The sequence below is a fragment of the Polypterus senegalus genome, chromosome 1, assembly GCF_016835505.1.
Source record: "Polypterus senegalus isolate Bchr_013 chromosome 1, ASM1683550v1, whole genome shotgun sequence".
Lineage (NCBI taxonomy): Eukaryota > Metazoa > Chordata > Cladistia > Polypteriformes > Polypteridae > Polypterus > Polypterus senegalus.
The window spans coordinates 142,964,959-142,988,103 of record NC_053154.1 but is presented as its reverse complement, the minus strand read 5'-3'; the positions used below and the strand labels follow the sequence as shown (position 1 = coordinate 142,988,103).

General features: G+C 37.2%; 1 protein-coding gene across 2 annotated transcripts in view; it reads right to left on the bottom strand.

The window, feature by feature from the left end:
• The window catches only part of megf6 (multiple EGF like domains 6), a 386,160-nt gene that overhangs the window by 126,251 nt on the left and 236,764 nt on the right, over window positions 1-23,145 (bottom strand). For both annotated transcript variants that reach the window (XM_039759556.1, XM_039759564.1), the window contains exons 5-6: window positions 19,636-19,758; window positions 13,288-13,410 (exon numbers count right to left, since the gene is read on the bottom strand). In XM_039759556.1, coding sequence (XP_039615490.1) covers window positions 13,288-13,410; window positions 19,636-19,758 — 246 coding nt within the window. The remainder of the gene's footprint in view (window positions 1-13,287; window positions 13,411-19,635; window positions 19,759-23,145) is intronic.

The following is a 23,145-nucleotide window of genomic DNA, read 5'->3' as shown; positions in this document are numbered from 1 at the left end:
GAGCCTTTTCAGTTTAAAAAGTTTAAATGAAGTTTAAGAAGTGACATGACTGAAGTGTTTAAAATTATGAAAGAAATTAGCACATTGGATCGGAACAGTTACTTTAAATTAAGTTCAATAAGAACATAGAGACACAGTTGGAAACTGGTTAAGAATAAATTCTGCAGAAACATTATGAAGTTTTTCTTCACACAAAGAACCTTAGACACATGGAATATGTCACCACGTAATTCGGTAGACAGTAGGTGGTGGCCTGGGGAGGCATATCCATGGAGGGACCCATTGTCAGACCCTGTGCTGGTGCAGTGGGTCGTGGGTTTCTCCTGGTACACTGAAATGGCCAGTCTCATGTGGCGAGAGTATGCAGGCAGTTCCTGGCAGATGAAGGAATTGATACCCCTGACTGGCCTCCATGCTCGTCTGACCTACAGTAAATCCAATAGAACACCTCTGGGACATTATGTTCCGGTCCATCCGACGCCGCCAGGATGCACCTCAGACTGTCTAGGAGCTCAGTGATTCCCTGGTCCAGATCTGGGTGGCAATCCCCCTGGACACCATCTGTAGTCTCATAAGGAGCATGCCCCGATGCTGTCAGGCATGCATACAAGCACGTGAGGGCCATACAAACTACTGAGTGTGATTTTGAGTTGCTGCAATGAAATTTCGGCAAAATGGACTTGCCTGCCAGGTGTCATTGAATTCAGCCCTCTGGAGGTTGATGATTTTCATTTCCATCAAGTGATGTGTCATCCTTTCGTTCCTAACACATTACCCAGTCCATATCAGTACAGATTTCCAGCATGATTTTTTTCCCATTGAGATCTGTGTTTTCAAAGTGTTCCTTTAATTTTTTTGTGCAGTTTACAATGACAGAATTCTGTATAGTGCTACTTTACATAAAGTTCAAAATAAATCATATCTATAGAATTTGATTCTGTATTTGTAAAGGTACTGTGTATACTGTAATAACATATAGTTACTATTATAGTATATAGGTTAGAATTTACTTATAGTCACATGTACAGTGTACAGAGAAATTCTTACTTGAATGTGCTAATCAACATGCAGCATGTGACCACTCCCTGGTACCATGATTGAGGAGAATAATAACTTTATCTAGAAACTTTTTTTCATTCCTACCTGAAAAAATAATCAATAAATGTAGTATATACTGCTAAACCTGTCTTTTTTATTCCATGCATACAGTCCAGCCAACCTTTTAGAAAATGCAAATAATGTCTTCCAGAGAATTCATTATGATCATGCATCAGGAGGTCTAACAACAAAAATGGATTTACTTTCATCTTAAAGCAGTTTCTTTAAGCTTGGATGTTCTGAACTGTACAGGACAATAATTCTAGCTACATTAGAACTTCAACTTAATACCTGAGAAAGAAATGAATGAAGGTTTTAGCTTATGTTCAGACTTCAATTTCATTGAGATGCTGTGGTGTGATATTGAGAGAGCTGTAAATAATCAATGGTTTTCATTTATTGCTGACCTGAAGTACTGTTAATAGCAGTAGAATGAAATTCTTTCAGTATGATGTAAAAGACTGAAACTCCAAAACTGAATAGTATGCTGTTACGGTGGTTTTACAACCTACAGAATCATGGGGTATCATACCTTTCTTGTATGGAATATGGATGATAGCTTTCTAAGTCAAATAAACATAACCCACAAAAAAACCCTTAAATGCAAAGTTTTGGACAACCCTTGCCAAATTATATATTTTTCAGATGTTGGAAGTAAAAATAGTAAATACAATTCTGACTGCAAACAAACTAAAACAATGGAATTTTTTGACAATGTTAATTAACGGTTACAATTTGATTAACTAAAAGAAAAAAATAGAAGCAAACATGGCATTTGCAAAAGTTTGGGAACCCTACTAAGTAAGTACTTAGTAAACCCCCTATTGCAAAAAGTTCAACTTACAAACTTTTTTGGTAGCAACTATGAGTCTTTGAATGCTTGTTTCAGAATTTTTTCCCCATTCCTCCGTACAGATCACATCCATCTGTGAGATATTCTTGGGCTGTCTTGTGTGCTTAGCAAGTCTTAGATCTGCCCACAGATTTTCAATGATTTTCAAACATAGGAACTAAGAAGTCATTTGCAAAACCATCATTTTATGTTTCCTGAGGTACTTCATAGTGGATTCAATGTGTGCTTTGGACTGTTGTCTTGTTGTAGAAGCCATCTTTTTTCAGAATCACTTTCACAACAGCTATTCAAGGATTTGTTGATTTTAGTGCTATCCATTTTTTCCTGTACTTTGCAACCACAAAATGTAAGAGATTCTCCCCAGCACTTAAAAGAGGCAAGGTGTTCTTTTCTTCAAATACTGCCCCTTTTTTTTCTCCAAACTAACCTTTTTTGGTTGTGGCCAAAGAGTTTTGTTTTAAATTCATTTGTCTATAGCACTTGATTCCAAAATAAGTAAGACTTATGCAGATATTGTTTTGCATACTTGAGATGTTGTTTTATATGGTGAGATTACAGCAAAGGCTTCCTGCTAATGGCTGTTACATTAAGGTCATGTCCATGTAAGTAATGCTGCACAGTGGAGAACAACCATTCCTTTCTCAACTAAACGTGTCTGCAGGTCCCTATGTTGTTTACATGGAGGTTTTGCATCTCCTTCTTGAATAGAAGCTGTTTTATCTGTTGGTTTTCTTGATCTTCAGATCTTGTCTTGACCTCCATAGTTCTCCTTAACTACCATTTATTAATGACATTGGAGATTGCTAGATGGAAGAGCTTTGATATATTTTAATAGCATTCCCTAACATTGTAGGCATTAATCAGTTTAATCTTCAGAGCCCATGGCTGTTTAGTGTTGGAGTCTATGATACAGAGTTGAAGAATTTATTAGGCTCTGGAACTGTTGTCAGCTGACAATTCCAAATGGCAACTCTTGACCTTCTGTGGTGGGTTGGCACCCTGCCCGAGATTGGTTCCTGCCTTGCGCCCTGTGTTGGCTGGGATTGGCTCCAGCAGACCCCCGTGGCCCTATAGTTAAGGATATAGCAGGTTGGAAAATTGATGAATGGATGGAACTCCTTGACCTTGCAATCAAAAGGGTGCTTAAACATTTGCAAATACCATATTTTCTCTCATTTTTTAATATTTTACAGTTTGTCAAATAAAACATAACTGTACATTAATGATTTCATTAAAAATGGCATTCTTTTAGTTTAAGGAAAAATTTAATTTAGCATCTTTATTTTACTTCAAATGTCAGCACAGTATTCAATTTGGCCAGAGGCATTGGAAAGTTTGCATGGAACTGTATTATTTGTTTACCGAGGTTAGATTTATCTCATTTAAGGACATGGTGAAGACTAGATGAATGCATAAGTCAAATAAAAGTAATAATTTTTTGGTCCCAGCAAAACATTTAGGTGTTCTTTATAGAATTGAGTGTGCTGAATCCAAATCTGGCAGTGGAATTGCTCTGTCACAACCAGCTTTCGAGAGAGGAAGGTTTAAAATGGAATAAAAAAACGATTTTAAAGATAAAAACTAAATATTTTTAAAATGCACTATTTAGACTTGAAAAAAATATAAATTACACATATAACTGCTTTAAACATATATACTTACAAAAAGTAGTCACTTATTATTTGTTTTTTTAGTTAAAGGCAGGGTCTAGTTGACTAGTAGGATTTCCCTCCACTTGCTTTACTATTCTTTTACCGTTTGCTTACCTGCTACCTGGTCAAAACAATTGATCGATTAGCCCAACCTTATGTATGACTGTAAAATACATTTAAACCTAAAAACGTCATCTCTTCTGAACAATAAAAAGGCATCTTTCTAAAGTATTAAATATAAATTCCTAGCTATTTTAAAAAAATATGAAGAAAGAAAAAAAAAACAATTGAGAGCAAAAAATGTGTATCACATACTCAATTTTGGATTGTTTCCACCTTAACTAATGTTTTTTAGTGCAAAATATACTTCAAATAATATTCTAAATAAGGAAAATGCTTATACCATGACACAAACGTAACCTATTTAAAAAGAAAATTATAAAAAAGCAGCATTATTTTGCAAAACAGCATTTGCTCATTGAATCCAATATCACATGAAAATGGTTTAGGGTAGATACATTCCAGTTGCAAAATGGATTCAACGCACCTAAATCTATAAAGTACTCCCATTTTTTGTTTGTTTGTTTGAGAGGAGTTTGGTGCAGCCATTTGTTATTATTTAGGCTGTGCTATGTAAAACCACAGAATTAATAAAAGTGTATACTTATTTTTTCCTGTTTATTATTTGGTATGCTTCTACTTTCATTTTCCATGATACAGTTAATCTGTTTGATATGTTTTGTTTAGAAAAATCAACTTAAAACTATAGAGGAATTGAGTAGCATCATGCTAATTTGGTCTAAGCTTATAGAAACTGTTTTACAGGTTAGCATGTCCACCTTTTTCCCAGTTTGGTTGAACCTCACTCACATCAGTATTTCTTAGGATGGGGACCCAATATTGGCTCATTCAAAAACAACCAACCCAGAGAAATTAGACTGTGTTATGTCTAGATTGTTAAAAATTTCCTGAAAGAAGTTAAGTTGCTATTTTACATGATTTATGAGATGTGCTCAGTGGGTAAAAGCCAAGCTGAATAGACTCAAGCCTCTCAACAAATTGGATTGAATTGAAACATTAAGCCTGCCTAGACACACAAATCCAGCATCATGTAACTACATGTTAGTAATAGGGATGTTAAAATCTTAAACATTTTATATAAGGAATCAGATCTATGTAAATGTTTACACACAAACCTGAACGTATTAATGTCAAATTGCAGTAACTCAAAATAGGCAAATTCAATTAAAAAAAAAAAATTTCTAAGCACTGGAAGGTCACATGGATCACACTGCACCTCTAGAATGTTTGCTACAATATCACACAGGCTTCACAATTTATTACATGCTTTATGACTATGTGGATGAATGGTACTTAAACATTGGGAGCTGGGGTTTCAGATGTGTAACATACGTTCTGCTGTTTGCTATTAAAATGCCTGCCTGTTTTTCCCATTCTTATTGCTTCTCACTGTGCACTATGTAACAACAAATGCCAAGAAGTATGTGACCAGTGTAGGGAAAGACTACACTTACAAATTATGATCACGCCTTTTATAAGGGATTCTACATATTCTGAAATGTAGGTACACTCCTTCAAGCCACTACAACGTATTTAAAGTAACAGTTTGTAAAATATGAAAGTGCAAATTCAAATGACTTTATAAAAGAAAAGCAAAAAGCACACAATTGAGGTTGCTGCTTCAGTAGGACAAAATAGAAAAAATTGTAAGAGCCAAAAAAGTCCCGTAATTTTCAATTACAATGGCTAAAATATATAATAACATATTGTTCTGCTCACAACAAGTCCACCAATGCCCTCATAAACAGCTGCAAGTAACACCGTCAATGCTTATAATGGTCAAAGTAGCATGTGCTCACTGAGAACTGTTTTAAATGATAATACACATTGTCTATTGTACTCACTATAGTGGACCAAGAAATTGAGAAAGTTATGACATTCCTTTTCTTAGTCTGAATAGTCATATTACATGCTCTAGTATCTATGCCTCACTAAAGTACACTTTTTCTGTATTTTGCTTGCTCGCTGCTCGGCTATAACCTCATTGCTGATTACTTCTCTGTGTTATGAAAGGTTCAAATGCCAGTTTGTGAACACTTAGTGTATTACTAAGTTCTGATTATCATTAGAGTGTGCAAAATGAGGAGGACCAATGAAGAAGGCTTCCAAAACACATTTTACTTTGTTCTGTCTGAGGTGAGGTCGCTATGTTGCACTTGATTTGATTCAGTTGTGTAAATCTGATTTATGGAATTGACCCTTAATTTGACAAGGAGGCTGTGCTGAAATTTTGTTTCCTCTGCAAATTGCATTGTGATTGGAGATAGGGGTAGTGGGGAATTGGGCTTAGGTATTTTTCAACCTTAAATCTGTTAAATATTTATAACACCATTAATTCACACCTGTACTTTGAACTCAATGGTATGTGCCATGCTCAGGATGTGTATTGCCTCACCTTACTCGGATCAACTGTGCCATCAATCTTCTGTGCCTCTTAGTTACAGTATCTATATATATAATTCACTAAGGCAAGACAACCATGGAAAGCACGCAGGAAGGGGCGTAGATTCACTAAGCCGCCGACAAGTGAGACACCTATGGCGCACGCAGGAAGGAGCCATGCCCACCAACTCCAAGACCATTGGATATGACGACAACTCACAGAGCCACGCCCACCAATTCGGACGCGACGACACAGAAAAACCGGCGTCATTTATATTCGTCTGTCATAGAGGTCACATGCAGCTCCGACCCACGTTGACTGTTCATAGAGGCATGTTTCTCGCGGAGGTGAATCGCCATATGCAGCGTGTAAAACGGTTTGCGAGGGTTATCCCATGAGATCCTTAAAACATTCCTTTACAACTTAGGTTAAAACACAATGAAGTAAGCAGTCTTTAAAAACCGAGTTTTCGGTTACGACGCACGACCGAGTGCACCATAGCAAGCTGTTTTACACGCTACATACAGCAATTCGCTTCCGCGACAAACATGCGTCTTCTTAGATGCTCCTGCACTTTGTACACACCCCCCTCCAACCTCGCTACTACCGTGGTCGGGTGTCTTGATGGATTATATATAGAAAGGCAGCCAAAACTGCACAGAGCAATGAAAAGTCTAAGTGAGTCACAGGTGCATTTGGACTGTGCAAAGATGACAACGACTCGAGTGACGAGTTGGAGGTGGGCACATGAGCAGGCAGTGCATACTGAATGAGAAATCAGCACACTAGCTTGAAGGAGGAAGCGGAATGGACATCCTTCTCCTCTCCTCCCGTTCCGTGCCATATGCAGCGTGTAAAACGATTTGCGACGGGTATCCCATGGGATCCTTAAAACATTCCTTTACAACTGAGGTTAAAACACAATGAAGTGAGCAGTCTTTAAAAAACGAGTTTTCAGTTACGACGCACGAGTGCGTGCACCATAGCAAACTGTTTTAAACACTACATACAGCAATTCGCATCCGCGACAAACATGCGTCTTCTTAGATGCTCCTGCACTTTGTACATACCCCCCTCCAACCTCGCTACCACCGTGATCGGGTGTGTTGGTGGATTATATATAGAAAAAGGTATCCAAAACCGCACAGAGCAATGAAAAGTCTACGTGAGTCACCGGTGCATCTGGACTGTGCAAAGACGACAACGACTACTCGAGTGATGAATTGGAGGTGGGCACATGAACAGGCAATGTATACTGAATGAGAAATCAGCAGACTAGCATGACGGAGGGAGCGGAGTGGACGTCCTTCTCCTCTCCTCCCATTCCACCCTCCGTGCCTGAGCGCCGCACGGACGATTGTGTGTTGGTTCGTTCCGTGCATTGTTACAATGTTGCTTTTCTTGCTGATTTATTACATTACCGATTTTTAAAATGTTAATTTTCTCCCTGTGTTTAAAAATTATTAAAAAAACCGGCCTGATTATGCGGCGTATGGTACACCGCGGGTTGGCTAGTAAGAGATTAAATGTTCCTTGGTAGTGCAGTTCCTTTTTCACTAGTGTGACAGTATGTGTTGTTACACTGGTTGTACCCCTGACCTGTGCTTATACTGGACCCTGCCTCTGCCAGAACCACCCTTTTTTGTGTATAAAACCCTTAATTACTATAATAGTAAATTTAGTTTTACTATAAAATTTACTATAAGAGTAAATTTAATAAAACTTTAATTACATTGCGGTGGGCTGGGGCCCTGCCCAGGGTTTGTTCCTGCCTTGCACCCTGTGTTGGCTGGGATTGGCTCCAGCACACCCCCGTGACCCTGTGTTAGGATATAGCGGGTTGGATAATGACTGACTGACTGACTAACTTTAATTAGAAATCTATAGAAACAGAAAGTGTTAACTTGTTTGAAATTGACAGTAAATGATGGCTAAAGCATATAAAGCAATTATGAGAATATAGGCTGGCAGCCTACATAAAATAGGTTCTTGTCTTATGTCCAGTGCTCCAAAGATAGACTTCAGCACCCTACAATCTTATTTTATAAAAATAAGATTAAAAAACTAAACTTTCTTCATTGGTGCTAAGGAAGCTCCCATCTAACTCATTTTGATATAGAGTTTTGAATTGATACTACTTTAAAATGTAAAAGTTAAAAGTGCTGTACAGAATATTGTGGCTAACAGTTTGCAAGTACATTATAATAAGATTTTTAAAAGCAGGATCAGAAGAGCATGTGTATAACTCCCCCAATATTCTTTCCTTCCTTGTTATCCAAACTGAAATATTGAGGAGCTGATGTAGTAAGTCAGAACTAAGCATACTGAGCCCTTTAAACAAGGAGCTGGTGACAAAGTCTGGCTGTTAAGAGAGCAATTCTCAATCCAACTAATGAGCTAAGCAGACTGCCATTGGCAGAATCCTTAGATTTACTGTTATTTCCATTTCAGTACATCTGTCAGTTTTAATGTAAAGGGTTCAGCAAGCGATCACTGATTTAAGTGCAGACGTCTCTAATACATCAAGCAGCTAAAGGTCACTGCAATGATTTACTGATAATATCAAGTACAATATTGTGTGTCTGGGGCAAAATCAAGGAAATGAGCTGAAATAAATAATAAAAAAAACAATTGTTTAAAAATGCCCAAATGTTTCTTTTGGCAAAGAACTCTTTACTAGGTATAAGAGGAATAACATGAACCTCCCAATGCTGTAAATTGAACATTTGACCTAAGAAACCACAGTTGTGTTAGCTGAATGATAAAAGCATCAGAAAGGCTCATTAACTCCTGGCACACATTTTGCTTTCAACCAAAAGTGTAGATTAGGCTCTTTTTCACAGCCTTGCCATATTGGCCTTTTCAATTATAGATACTTCATAAAGACAGCCTTCAACTGATAGCCTATAGCTAACATTGAATATATTGACCACTTGTTAAGTGTCAACTTTAAATATTTTATTTTCTATTTGAATTACTTGACAACCAAAAGAAATTCAATAATGTATCTTGCTAGGAGAGACAGGTTACTGACCCGGCATTTCTGCTTTTGCCTAATATTTTTAAAATGGGAGGAAAAAAGCATATGACTGAAAGAAAAATTATGCTGGAGAATAATGCACCAATATTTTAAAAAATATCAGTCCCTACATGAATAAATTATATTTATAAGGCAAGTTAATTATTTTCTGAATGGTTTCACATTTTCAAATAAAGTAATATTTCTTTTGTTCATTATAAAAATAGTCTGCTTATGTTATGTGTATGTATTCATACGCACAGAAGTAAATTAGAGGGACTGTATATTAAACTATTATCAGAACCATACCATCCTCAAAAACTACTTAATCCAATTCAAGGATAAGTGGTACCAAAGTCTGTCCCATCAGTATGGGGCACACGGCAGGAACCAACCCAAGGTTGGCAACAGTGCATCACACAGCCTGTTCATGTACATACCCACAATCACACTCGCATTAGTCCAATTTGGAATGCTCATCTTTAGGAATGTGGGAAAAATAGGTAAACCTGGAGGAAAATGCACAAGGACAAAGGCAATATGCAAACTCCATACCAAAATCAGACAAGTGTGAGATTTAAACCAAGGATACTGGGTCCATGTGGCAGCAAAGTTAACCTCTATGTCATCATGCCTCCTTTAATACCAAAACCTAATGTACTCCTAATGAACCTAATGAACTTCGTAATGCCACAGTGAACAAGTCAACTAAACCTAAAATGGAGTCCAGGCCAAACCATGACATAAAAACAATTATAAATATGTGCTCTCTGAGTCTCTTCTAAGACAAAAACTCAAGGATTAGCAATCACTCAGGTAAGAAAAGTTCATGCTAGTTGCTTACTCTCCACCATGAATATAATCAACTTTTGGATGGAATCCTAAAGCAGGACTTAAATGTCTTTATCACATTGAAAATAAGAATGTTTTATGATATCTTAAAAATGAAATAAAAAGAAGCCAACACTAAATCAGCAATGGCGGTACATTAGCTTAGAGTCGTTAGGCATTTCAGAATGGTGAGGTACTTCAGAACACAGCTCTCGTAGAACATGAGTTTTACTAACAGCAACTTCTTTTTTTTAAACTAGGGGGCTTCGCTCGCCAACCCCCGTTTTTGTTTTTCCGGATACACACTTTTAAGATTTTTTTTTCTTTGAATTGTTGCTATTTCATTAGTTTCACTTTTATTTCAGAACTTCTGTAAAAACAATATTTGGAATCTTTCGAGTTCCGACGTTCTGAATCTTTTAAATGAGCTCCGTGAGACGTGTTTAATGACTTTGTACCATAATTCAGGATAGGTTTCTCTGTTTGGAATTTCAGCACAGACAAAATTATCTACATCATCAGCAGTTAATAATATTTTTTGCAAAGTAACCAATGAATGCATGTGAGGTTAACTCCGTTTTTGAAATTCTCTTGATTTAAACTTCAAAGCCTTACAATATTTACATACTTCTGACATATCACCTATGTCCATATATTAGATCTCTGTTCGCCTTTTCGTTATTTCTCCGAGTAATAATTTCTCTTTCTTTGCGCTAATGCTATGTTTACTTTCTTTGTTTTGACACTGTCGTTTTTTTCTGCTTTCATATTCTGTATCTTGCTCTGCAAGTGTTTCGCGCCTACTTTTTTTTTTTGTCTTTTGAATTCCAGTTTTCATAATCTCTAACCTGCTCTGCACGTGCTTGGTCCCCTTGTTTTTTAACCTTTTTATGACGGTTTACTTTGTTTTCTACTCTATCTTTTATTTCTGACCTCGCTTTATCCTGCTTTTTTTTTAATGACACCTGCTCCATAGTGATTATTTTCCCTTTTTTGAGTAATAATTTCCGTTTGTTTACGCTCCTGTGATCTTTACTTTCTTTTTTTTATACTTTCTAATTTTCCTACTTTCATATTCTTAACTTTCTCCACATGTGCATTGCTCCAACTTTTTTTTTTTGAGCCTTTCGAATTCCACTGCTTTCATAATCCCTAACCTGTTCTGCATGTGTAAAGCGCCAACGTCCGGATTCAACGTGCTTTTTTTCAGTTCCACTTGTTCTGGGCTGATAATTACTTATCATTACTTTCATAATCTCTAACCTGCTCTGCATGTGTATAGCACCAATGTCCGGATTGGACATGTTTTGTTTTCAGTTGCACTTTTTCCAGGCTGATAATTACTTTCCTTATTTTCTGAATTTGCACCTAGATTATTCTTTCTCTTTTTTGTCTCTCCAACGCTTTTGAGTCTCTTTTCTCCACGCTACTTTTTTCTTCGCTTAGTCGTCTAAGTTTCATTTATAACATATTGTCCTTATACGCTTTATATGTGCTGAGAGCCCTGGATCTGTGTGTGCTCAAAGCCAAAACATGACTGAGTGTGTTGCTGGCTGCTCTTGCTCTTATTTATTTGTAAGTAGGGCGTGTCTTGCAAGAATCTCATGTTCTACGTCATTGCGAGACGGTCCTGGGTCAATCTCTTGGCACAAAGTCTCATGTTTAAGGTCCCCGCGATACGCTCCGTGGCCAATCTCTCTAGTCTCATGGGTCTTTTAAGTGTCTTTTGTGATCTTAACGTGAAGATCACATCTCGTTGACCTACTCTTTCTCTCCAGGACTTTTTTTATAATAGAGCGATGATGCTGTCATGATGATGATAATGTTGTCCTAATCTGTATATGACTCTGACATCACACACTTGAGCAATTCGCTGCCTGCTGAGTATAAAACAGCTGTGATGAGGATCAGGATCTCAAAGTCTGAGGAAATGGTTCTCTCTCAGAAAAGAGTGGATTGCTCTCCCTACATAAGAGGGGAAAATAACTGCCCTTCATGGAGAGGTTCAAGTATCTTGGGATGTTGTTTACAATTGATAGAAAACAGAACAGTGAAATCAACAAGTGGATTAGAGTGGCGTTAGCAGTTCCATTGGTACTGCACAGGTCTGTGGTGATGAAGCAGGAGCTGAGTCTAAAGACAAAACTCTTGGTTTATCAGTCAATCTACATCCCTGTCTTCACCTATGGTCATGAGCTGTGAGTAGTGACTGAAAGAGTGAGATTGCAAGTATAAGTGCAGGGTAGATGAGCTGACACTCTGTGATAGGGTGAGAAGCTCAGTGATTTGGGAGAGCCAAAGAAACCAAGAGAAGCCAGTTGAGGTGGTTTGTTCATGTTGCAACGATGCCCCTCAGGTGACTCCCCCTAGAGCTGCTCAAGGTACATCCCACTGGGTGGAGACCCTTCAGCAGACACAGAATATTCTGTGGGGAATATATTTTGAGAATGCCAAGGAATTCCCCAATAAGAGCTGGAATCTGTTGTTGGAAAGTCCTGACTGATCTGCTTCGACTGCTGCCACCATGACTCTCACCAGTAAAAGCAGCTCTGAAAATTATATGAGATGATATGTGCAATAAACATGCCCTAGGAAGCACCAGTGTCCTATCCAAGGTTGGTTTCTACATTACCTTGATGCATCTGAGACAGAGTTCTACCTTCTGTGACTCAAAACTGAATTAAGTAGGATGGACAGTAATGATTTTTGGGTGGTTTTCTTCATCTTTTCTCTTATTTAGCTCTTTCAGCTTGTGAATTTATACAACTTTGTTTATTGTCATCACTTTACTTGTGATTATATATCAGTTTATATTAATTGATATATATTCTACTATACTTTTTGTTTATTGAGCTTGCAGTGATGCAGAACAAAGTTAATATTATAGTATGTTTTCGGCCATCTATTCACCTGAAGTACCTTTTTTTGCTATTGGCTAGGAGAGTTAGAGTCTATCCTTAATGAATGGGCACAAGTCCAGATCCAACACCAAATAGGAATCCAGTTTATCAGAGTGCACAATAACAGACATAACAATACTTCTCATATGGGGCCAATGTGTAAGCACGTCTAAGGATTGTGGGAAGAAAACCGGAATGACCAATAATATATCTAAACTCATGGTGATTATCCAAATAGTACACAGAAAGTGACCGAGTTGAGATTCAAAAACAGCCTCCTGAAGCTGTGCCACCCAAGAGTAATATGGTGTATATTTTTCAGCAAAACCATTTTAATAAATACAGCATCAGCCAACTGTTTTGTTTCAGAGAAGGAAAGTGTTTTTTCAATAAGACAGTCATCATAAACATATTATTTCAGTCATTGGAGAGATAAGATAAGAACCTAAAAAAGTCATTTGCCTACTTACTGATACATGTCCTTCCATCAGTATGTAGTCGGTAGCCCACATCACATTCGCAATGGAAGGACTCTGCTGTGTTAATGCAGGCCTGTTGACAACCTCCGTTTACGATAGCACATTCATTGACATCTACATAGGAAACAAAAGAAAAAATTCTTGTAACATATTTGCAGGTTGGAATGTTATTGAATCATTGTGAGTTGGCAAGATGGTGTCCAGAGAGGTATAAAACAAGCTCCGTGGAATTTTCAGTGAACAGATAGGGGAAATGCTCATCATACATCAAATGAAAGGAAACTACATATGGAATATCCTTCCTCCTATCTTGGCAAAAGTTCAAAAACAGCTGGAATCTTGCATTTTTCTCTTTTATTTCTTTACCCATAGCTTTTTTTATTAAAACCATCAACATAATTACAAGGTGGCAGGGAGCTACTGTTAATTATAGCAGCAGAAACTGTAAGGAAGGAACTATTCCTGGACTGGGTGCCAGTTTACCACATTTCATATGCTGGCTTATTCAACGTCAGCTAACATGACATATATATTTTTGGAACTGGAATACCTGGAAAAAATATACATAGACTTTACGAAGGTACAAGACTATATATTTGACAATTTCCAGGTTTAGCAACCAAATCCAGGTCCCTGGTGCCACATAAATACACTAATTAACCCTTATTATATACCTCTATGTGCGCTATTGCTGTTCCATTTAAAAGTCCCCTAATTTACAAATAAACTTAAGTGAACAGCACTAGAAATTAATTTATTTTGGTTGTTTGTGAGGAACAGAAGTTTTAATATAACATTCTTAAATTGTTTAATTCATTGCTGATTGTAAGGGGCTGGGGCTTATCCCACCAGCATTGGATACAAAGCAGGAACTAGGCCTGCACAGAGAACCAGTCCACTGCAGGAGCCCACTCATGCACACACCCTTACTTGTATGCACATAAGGCCAAATTAAAGTTGGCAATTAAATGAACTTGCCCATCTTTGAGGATGTAAGAGAAAATTTGGGTAACTGGTGGAAAACCAAGAAAGGCAGAGGCAGAATGTATACATAGTCCACAGATTTGAACCGAAAATTAAAATGGATTATTGTGAATGAAAGAGACCATTGTTCCTTGAGAATCTTTTCAAGGACAATTAGCTTCATAGGATAGATGGATAGATAGATAATACAACTACTATGTAAAATGGCATAAGTGTCATTTATTATTTTGAAGAAAATTGTAAGCCTACAAAGACACCTTCTAATACTAGAACCACAACAGCAAAGCAAGGAGTTAAATATTTTCATATTTGAAAGATGATTGTAATGTTGAATTACTTCTACTTCATTAGAACTCACTCTAATTGATGTTGATGAAATAAAACAATATATTTAATATAGCATGTAAACAAATAAGAAAGCCTAAATTAACTATGGTGGCAGTAAGCTAATGCTACTCTTTTGTATGGTAAACAATTTTCAAAGATCATCTCTTAATTGAAACCAACATATAAAATTACTGAAATACTCAGATAAAGGCCTATAGTGTGTTTTTAAATTTAACATTATATTAGTTGCTTAATGCTACAGGTTTGACAAGTTATCAGATTAGCCTGATGGTTTTAGGAACATGAACGAGCCTTGTGAAGTATGCTGTATATGAGTGACTAAAATTTACTTTTGCATGAATCTACATACATTTTTACATAGGTATAGCAATTAGGTGGAACTTAAGGCTTAAATCCTTCCTGAAATTTATTTTTGACAGTCCCAACAGACTGATAGATGGAATTTTGATTCAGGTACATTTTCAAATCCTGCCCCATAATATATTCCTGGCTACTTTCTATGAGTTCAAACAAATAAATACAGAGAGGGGTTGTGATGCAAAGTGCTTTTCAATTGTATAATTAATTACTACCAGACTTTTATTTTTATCTTTAGTTGCTATTTAACTGCCATCATTATTATTTTTATTATTTGTGGTGCTTGTAGCACTGGTATTAGTATTAGTATTACAGGCAACATGGTGGAACAGTGACACATCCCTGTGCCTTACTACATCACAGAGTTTAGGGGTAGCCTCCTTGGAGTTATGTGTACCCCCAAAAATAAGCCAAAAGCATTGAATTTTCTTAAAAAAATAAAAAAATTTATTATTTTTTACTTGAAACACGTAAACACCAGAACATCAGCATAATCACAGTAGGCAGTGTATATCTATTGTCTACAATTGTACTAATGCAAATTTAGTATAACTATTTTCTGTACCACACTATCATCAAAAAATGAAAATCTGTTGAGCCTGGATAATCATGATCAACAGACATCTTTAGACTAGGGTTACACATAACAGGGCAAAGAGAAGGTGCAAGATTGTCAGCAGCGGTATGAAGCCAACACCCAACACAAACATCACTGAAACTTGGTGGGTCTGAATCTATTGAACATGTGTCAGTTTTACTGTCCGTGTTAATGTCTGATAACCCACTCATATCATCATCACTATCACTCGATTCAAGCAATGGTTCAGTTTTAGTTTGTTCTTATGTCTTTTCATTTGCCAATGTGTTTTTGGTTGAAGGTTCCATCCCACTCATGAATACTGATGGGTTACCATACAGTTGCCATAAAGTGAATGCATAGAAATATTCATGATTTTTTACAGTATGATGTTGTTTAATTCACTTGATGGCAGAAGGATACTGTCCCGAGAGTTTTTCAGGCTTAACACTGTAAAACAGGATCATTACACATCACCACGAGCCTGATTTGGACCTAACTATCTAGGCAGAATTCCACATGCTTAAACCAATAAGATTAATTGCAGTCCCAAGCATGGATACCTTTTATGTGATATCGGCTTCTTTTTTTGATTTCAAAAGTTTGAGCTTACAGACACTAATGTATATGTGTGTATGTGTTTGCTCCGGCCTTGCAAAGGACTGGCATGCCATTTCAAAATAACTTCATGAGTTATATCTATTGCAGCCCGGTTTAACTATGTCTCTTTACGATTCATATTGGTATACATTTATTCCAAAATTATACAAATAAATATCACTAATTATTTAAATACATGGATTAAATAAAATGTTAGCTCCTTTATAAAGTGAAAATTAAAAACTAAATTGAATTTATAAAACCAAATTTTGCTTCCTATCCAGTCTCTCCAGTAATTTACAGCTCTCTTTTAACACTCCCTCTGTGTGTCTTTACCACATTTCCCTAGCACTATTTGTTAGGTGTTAATTGAATGAGCAGACAATTAACTCTGCAGTCAATGTCTAGTTTATATAATAAACACCTTGGACGTGAGCCATTTACAAGTAGTTTTTTGTCCACACTCACTTATAATATGAGCAATAACATCAGTTATTCTAAATGGTTATTATTTTACAGGAGTTGGCCCGTATCAAGGAGCACTGAGACAATGATGCTTCCTTTCAGTTGAAGAGTACTGGGAGTCAAATGTATGTCCCTTTAGTTCAACAGACTGAAAGCTTCATTTTTCACACCCCTCAGGAAAAAAAGCCTGAGAGAATAAGATTGCAGAATTATATGTCAGTGTGGAAACGACTTGCAGAACAGCTCAGAAAACCATGGTTACACTTACTTTAGAGAAAATATTTACTTAATATCAGAAGTGAACAATAAACCAAACAGCATGGTGGTATAGTGGTTAGTGCTCCTGCCCTACAGTTAAATAAGATTGAGTCTACATTTTGACCTAAACACTGACTACATGAAGATTGCATGTTCTTTCAATGTGTGAGTGGAAAGTTTTCCTCGAAGTTTTTTTGATGTTCTTTCTATAATCAGATGATACCCAGGTTAGGTTAATTGTTGACTCTAAATTAGCCTTGCACAAGTGAGTGTATATGTATGTGTGTGAATGTGTGCTTAGTGACAGACTGACACTCTAATCAGGTTGGTTCCTGTATTATGCTTGAAGATGCTTACCACAACCATTAACTGAACTAAGCAGACTCTGAAATTGCCTTCAGTATTCACTGAGAAAGGATTGTAAAAGTTTGCAATATGCAAGAGAATGAAGTCATTTACAATTTTAACTGTTTTGTAAGGGTCATTTCAAATGAAATTTAGACTGTATCTGAATTATTTAAGCTGTATTCCTTTAAAAGTTAAAATTAGGACAAATGCAGGCAAAGTAGATGTAAGAGCCATTTGCCAGTTATTTAAGTTATATTAAATGTTTGCCCATATATTAGTGCATAGTCTATGGGAGGTTCTTACAACCCCCACACACTAAATTGAATTGGTAGTTTCTAACTATTTCTTTTCTCTCTGACTATAGATCAGTCTCAGTTAGTGACCTGCCTAGCCAAGAGTAAGGCATGAAGGGCACACACTTTTAAACCATGCCTTAACATGTCCTATAGCATGAAAGTTAACATGCTGTGCTGTACATTTAGAGCTACTGAAGGCTAAGTAAAGTATCTTTAAGTATAGAAACAACTGCAGTTTGACAAGAAAAACAAACTTTAGAGAAGAGACATTTTTCCAATATTTTTTTGCAATTTATTCTATGTGTATAACAATATTTTTTCTTTATTCTTATGTGGACTGTTTGCTTTGAATTTTCACTAAATCTTTTGAATGAACGTTTGGACTGAGAGATTTCTTTTGTCATGTATTTGACCCGTGCTTGATCCTGCCTTACTCACCAGCAGCTACAGTAGATATCACACTTGACACTGGTAAAACAGAAGCAGGGCTATTGCTCACTAGATTTGTCTTTGGATTAGTAACTGAGCTTTTGCTTTCCCTGCAACAGATAATGTTTAGCCTAGTGATCCTCCAGTTTTTGGATGTATGATCAGTTTTACCTGATTCAAGAGCAGGAGTGTCAGTTAACAGTCAACATGGGTTCAGACGAAGGAGGTTGTCTTTTACCAATACACTGGAATTCTTTGAGGAAAAAATAAAAACATACAATCAGATAGGCACATATGATATTATTTATATGGATTTTCAGATGGTACCACATGAGGAGATGTGCATGAAACTAAAAGCAGTGGGAGTTCAGGGTGTAGTGAGTAGATAAGTGCATAATCAACCAAACAAATAAAGCAAAGGGTTATGGTAGGAGGAGCCTTATCATATTGGGTGATGTTAAAAGTGGTGCCCCTCTGGGCCAGTGCTGAGGCTGCCACTATTATATGTAAATGATCTAGATAATATAAATAACAAGCTGGTTAAGTTTGCAGAGATAACAAACTAGGTGGAATGACATCTAATCTAGAATCAGTTGAATCATGGCAGAGCAACCTGGACTTGGGCATATTTATGGCAGATGGAAATTAATGTAAATAAAATTACACATAGGAAATAAAAATGTTAGATATGAACACACAATACCATGTGTGAAACTTGAAAGTACCCCTTATGATAAGAAATTTGGAGTCATAGTCTACGCATCACTATCTACATTCAGACAGTGTTATAAAGCCATTACAAGACTAACAGAATGTTATGTTATATAGCACAATGTGTAGAGTATAAGTCCAAGGAGGTTATTCTTATACTTAACCATTATCACCGACTGGTGATGCTGCACCTGGATTACTGTGTACAGTTTTGGTCTCCAGGCTACAAAAAGGACATAGCAGCACTGGAGACAGTCCAACAATGCAGATTCAAAGACTGAGAGGTACGCAAAGCAAACGAAGAGTAAGAGGTGGCATGATTGAAGTATTGATGAAATTGATGAAAATAATTTATTAATGAAATTAATATAGTGGGTCCAGGGTGTTACTATAAAATTAGTTCAAGAAGAAAATGTGGACACAGTTGTAAAATTAAGGGTAATTTTCACACAAAAATAATAAATATCCAAGTAGTGTGGTAGAGATAAGGACTTAAGAGAAATTCTACACTTGATTGATGGTATTTTGGAGAAATTAGGAGAGTGGGATAGATGAACTTTGTTATGGTAAATGGCCTGGTCTTATCAGAATTTTTCTAATGTCCTAGTCAATCTCTTTTCTAACCCACTTATTCTTTTCTGGGTCACAGTGGAGCTCTTGTCTAACTCATTAACACTAGACAGCAATCCATGCAAGGGCAAAGAACTAGACTCCAAGTTTGAATGCTATAAAAACATCTTCTTTGGTAAGAAAATTGGCAATGGGTTTTCCAGATTTCTTGACACAAAGGTCCAATCTTTACTTCAGTTGCCACTGAAACGATATACAGTATAATACATCTTTTTACCACCCTACCCCAATTTCAATAATTCAGGTCACATTTTGAGAATAGTAAATGATATACCTTGAATTATCACCAGAAAAGTTCCAAAACTAGACTTTGTATCAGCCTAGACTAATTCATACCTTCACATGATTTTCCATCACTTCCTAATTTCTGTCCCGAAGAGCACTTGCAATAGAAACTCCCAATGGTATTGCAGCACTGGTCCTGACATCCTCCATTGCTGATTGAACATTCATTTACATCTGCAGTGGGGTGAAAAAAAAACAATTAACCAACTAATATCCTCAGATAAATAGTAACATAATTAATTATATATATTTTAACAAAGGCACTATATAGGCGCCTGACCCAACACAGATGGACACAGAGGCACATATAAAAAGCACAAAGACTTTATTTTTCTTCAGCTGTGGGACACATCTTCCCCGTGCCACACAGCCCAAACACAGTCCCAAAGCACAAACACAATACAAGTCTCTTCCTTTCTTTTACCACCACTCCTCCTCAAGCTTCATCTCCTTTCTCCCAACTCTGGCTCTTCGAGTGGTGGTGGCTGGGTCCTTTTATAGCCCACCCGGAAGCATTCCAGGTGATTGACCACCTGGTCCTGATTGCACTTCCGGGTGGGGCTGAAGACTTGTCCAGCTGGGCTGTTGGAAGCAGACAGCAACCCCTAGCGGCCACCCCGGGCCCCAACCAAGCTGTGGAGGACTCCATCTCCCATGGGGCCCTGTGGGTGGTTGGGGAATCACCGTCAGCCAGGGAGGTTGCCACCAAGCATCCCAGGGGAGGTATTGGACTGCCCATGGCGGATTCCCCGGAACATAAGCAGCAGGGGCGTTCCTGCCGGGCATGTAACCCGGTTGTCCTTCACTTTATATATGTATATATATATATATATATATATATATATACAGTAATCCCTCCTCGATCGCAGGGGTTGCATTCCAGAACTCCCCTCGATAGGTGAAAATCTGCGAAGTAGAAACCATATGTTTGTTTGGTTATTTTTATATATTTTAAGCCCTTATAAACTCTCCCACACTGTTTATAAATATTCCCCGCACAGTTATACAGCATAAACTCTTTGTATTCTCTTAAATATTAGGTAAGATTCATTGAAATTATTTATGTAAACGCACTGTTTATATACAGTAAAACCTAAATATTATTTTAAAGATATTGAGTGTCTCCGATATCACATATGTTACAGCTATTACGATAGACAGGCCACCAGCAATAAATACGTACAATGCAAGAAAAATTGTATACAGTAAATGTGTGTACAGTGACACTAAACGTACGTACATGTACTAAGTACTGTACGTAGAAAATTAATTATGGTTACTCACCAACAATGACACAACGACTTGTCTGATAACAGTTTGTTTAGTTTTACTGTACAACAAAGGAGAGCGTTACAGCTCTTCTAAAGGAGCCCCTTCAGGCGATTGTGTAGCACTGACGTTGTTCTTCTTCCGGCAGTCTTCAATCCAGATCCCTAAAGCAGATTCCATCTGGACTACTGCCTTATTATGTCCACTTACAACTCGTTTTGCACCCTGGTTTAAAGGACACTGCGGCCGTAGATCTTATATTCTTTTCCTCCATTTTAAATAAAAAAGAATCGTGGACTCATTAATGCCATTATGGCATCCTACAGCGATGTAGCTTTTCCCTTCCTTCAACATATCCAAAAATTTTACCTTTTCGGCAATTGTTAGCATCTTCCGTTAGCGCTTGGGCACGGCCCCTGAAGCAGTAGCAGGAGCAGATCATTTTGGAGCTATAATGAAGGGCTTTACTACGAACAAAGATAAACACAAAAGAGCACAAAAGTTAACTCTTTACACAGAGAAACACGTTGATGCTGAATAAGCGAGACGAGACTTCCTGGTTAACAGCGCGGAATCGAATTCGGCGCTCCGTCGCTGAGCCAATCAGCACACAGGAACTTAACTGTGTGCTCTGATAGGTTAGCTTCTCAGCCATCCGCCAATAGTGTCCTTTGTATGAAATCAACTGGTCAAACCAACTGAGGAAGCATGTACCGGAAGTAAAAAGACCCATTGTCCGCAGAAACCCGCGAAACAGCGAAAAATCTGTGTTATATATTTAGGTATGCTTACATATAAAATCCGCGATAATGTGAAGCCGCGAAAGTCGAAGCGCGATATAGAGAGGGATTACTGTATATCTATGATAAAAGAAAATATAAATATATGTCTTTATTATAAAAGAAAATCTTGAGATGAGACTATTGCCAAGACATTTTTTGAAGTCCCGTGAGACAAGACTATTGACAAGAGATTTCTTCAAGTCCCACCCTCCTCTAAAAAATTTTCAACCGAGGCCACGGTCTTCTCACCTCTCATTCGTGTGAATGCTTTTGTCAGACACAGTTCCTGCGCTCTCAGCTCTTATAAATTTTTAAGTTTTCCTCACTTTACGTTCCCAATAAAGGAAGACTTATTATGTTCAAATCTTATTGAAGAATTTCACCCTGAAGGGTTATCAAAAGAAGAAATGAGTACACAGGTAATCCTAGCACCGAGAAGCTTTGAAGTCAAACAAATTAACGCCAAAAAAATATTGATTGGTGACACGGCAAATTGGTTAAATGCGTATCGATAGACTATGCTGAAACAGTTGGTGGTGATGGTGTGGAAGTTGAAAACATCATCTTACAATATACCATTGAATATCTACAACTGTTAACACCGTCCGGTCTTCCACCGCCCGAATTACTATTGAAAGAAGGATGTATCGTAATGTTATTGTGTAATTTGTCTGAGAGATTGTGTAATTTATGTCTGAGAGATGGGCTATGCAATAGGACAAGATTAGTTATATTCAAAAGTGGTCGAACAATTCTGACATGTAAAATTTTAACAGGTGACAACAAAGGTAATGTAGTACGTCTTCTGCGGATAACATTAGACACCAAAGGAGATCTTGATATGCCATTCATATAAAAACATTTAAAGTTTCCCATTAGAATAGCGTTTGCTATGAAAATAAACAAATTACAGGGACAAACATTTAGAAAAAGTAAGTCCAAACACGGAATAAAAATTCAATGCGATATTGAAGAAAAGTTAATTCAAAAAATAGTTTTATCTGAAGTTGTACAGTATAAGTGTAAGTTTCATAACTATTTGCGTATTAATTTCAAAGCCAAACAGAAAGTAAACGTATAATGGAACGAATACCTCTAACGCAACATGAAACATAATTTCCTTTCAATTTATTACATTTTAGTATTTTTTACTATGGTTATTTAATATATTTAATATATATCTATACTAATAAAAGGCAAAGCCCTCACTCACTCACTCACTCACTCACTCACTCACTCATCACTAATTCTCCAACTTCCCGTGTAGGTAGAAGGCTGAAATTTGGCAGGCTCATTCCTTACAGCTTACTTACAAAAGTTGGGCAGGTTTCATTTCGAAATTCTACGCCTAATGGTCATAACTGGAAGGTATTTTTCTCCATTAACTGTAATGGAGTTGAGCTGGAATGACGTGGGGGGGGGTGGAGTTTTGTGTGACATCATCACGCCTCCCACGTAATCACGTGAACTGACTGTCAACGCAGTGGGTAGAAAACCAGGAAGACCTCCA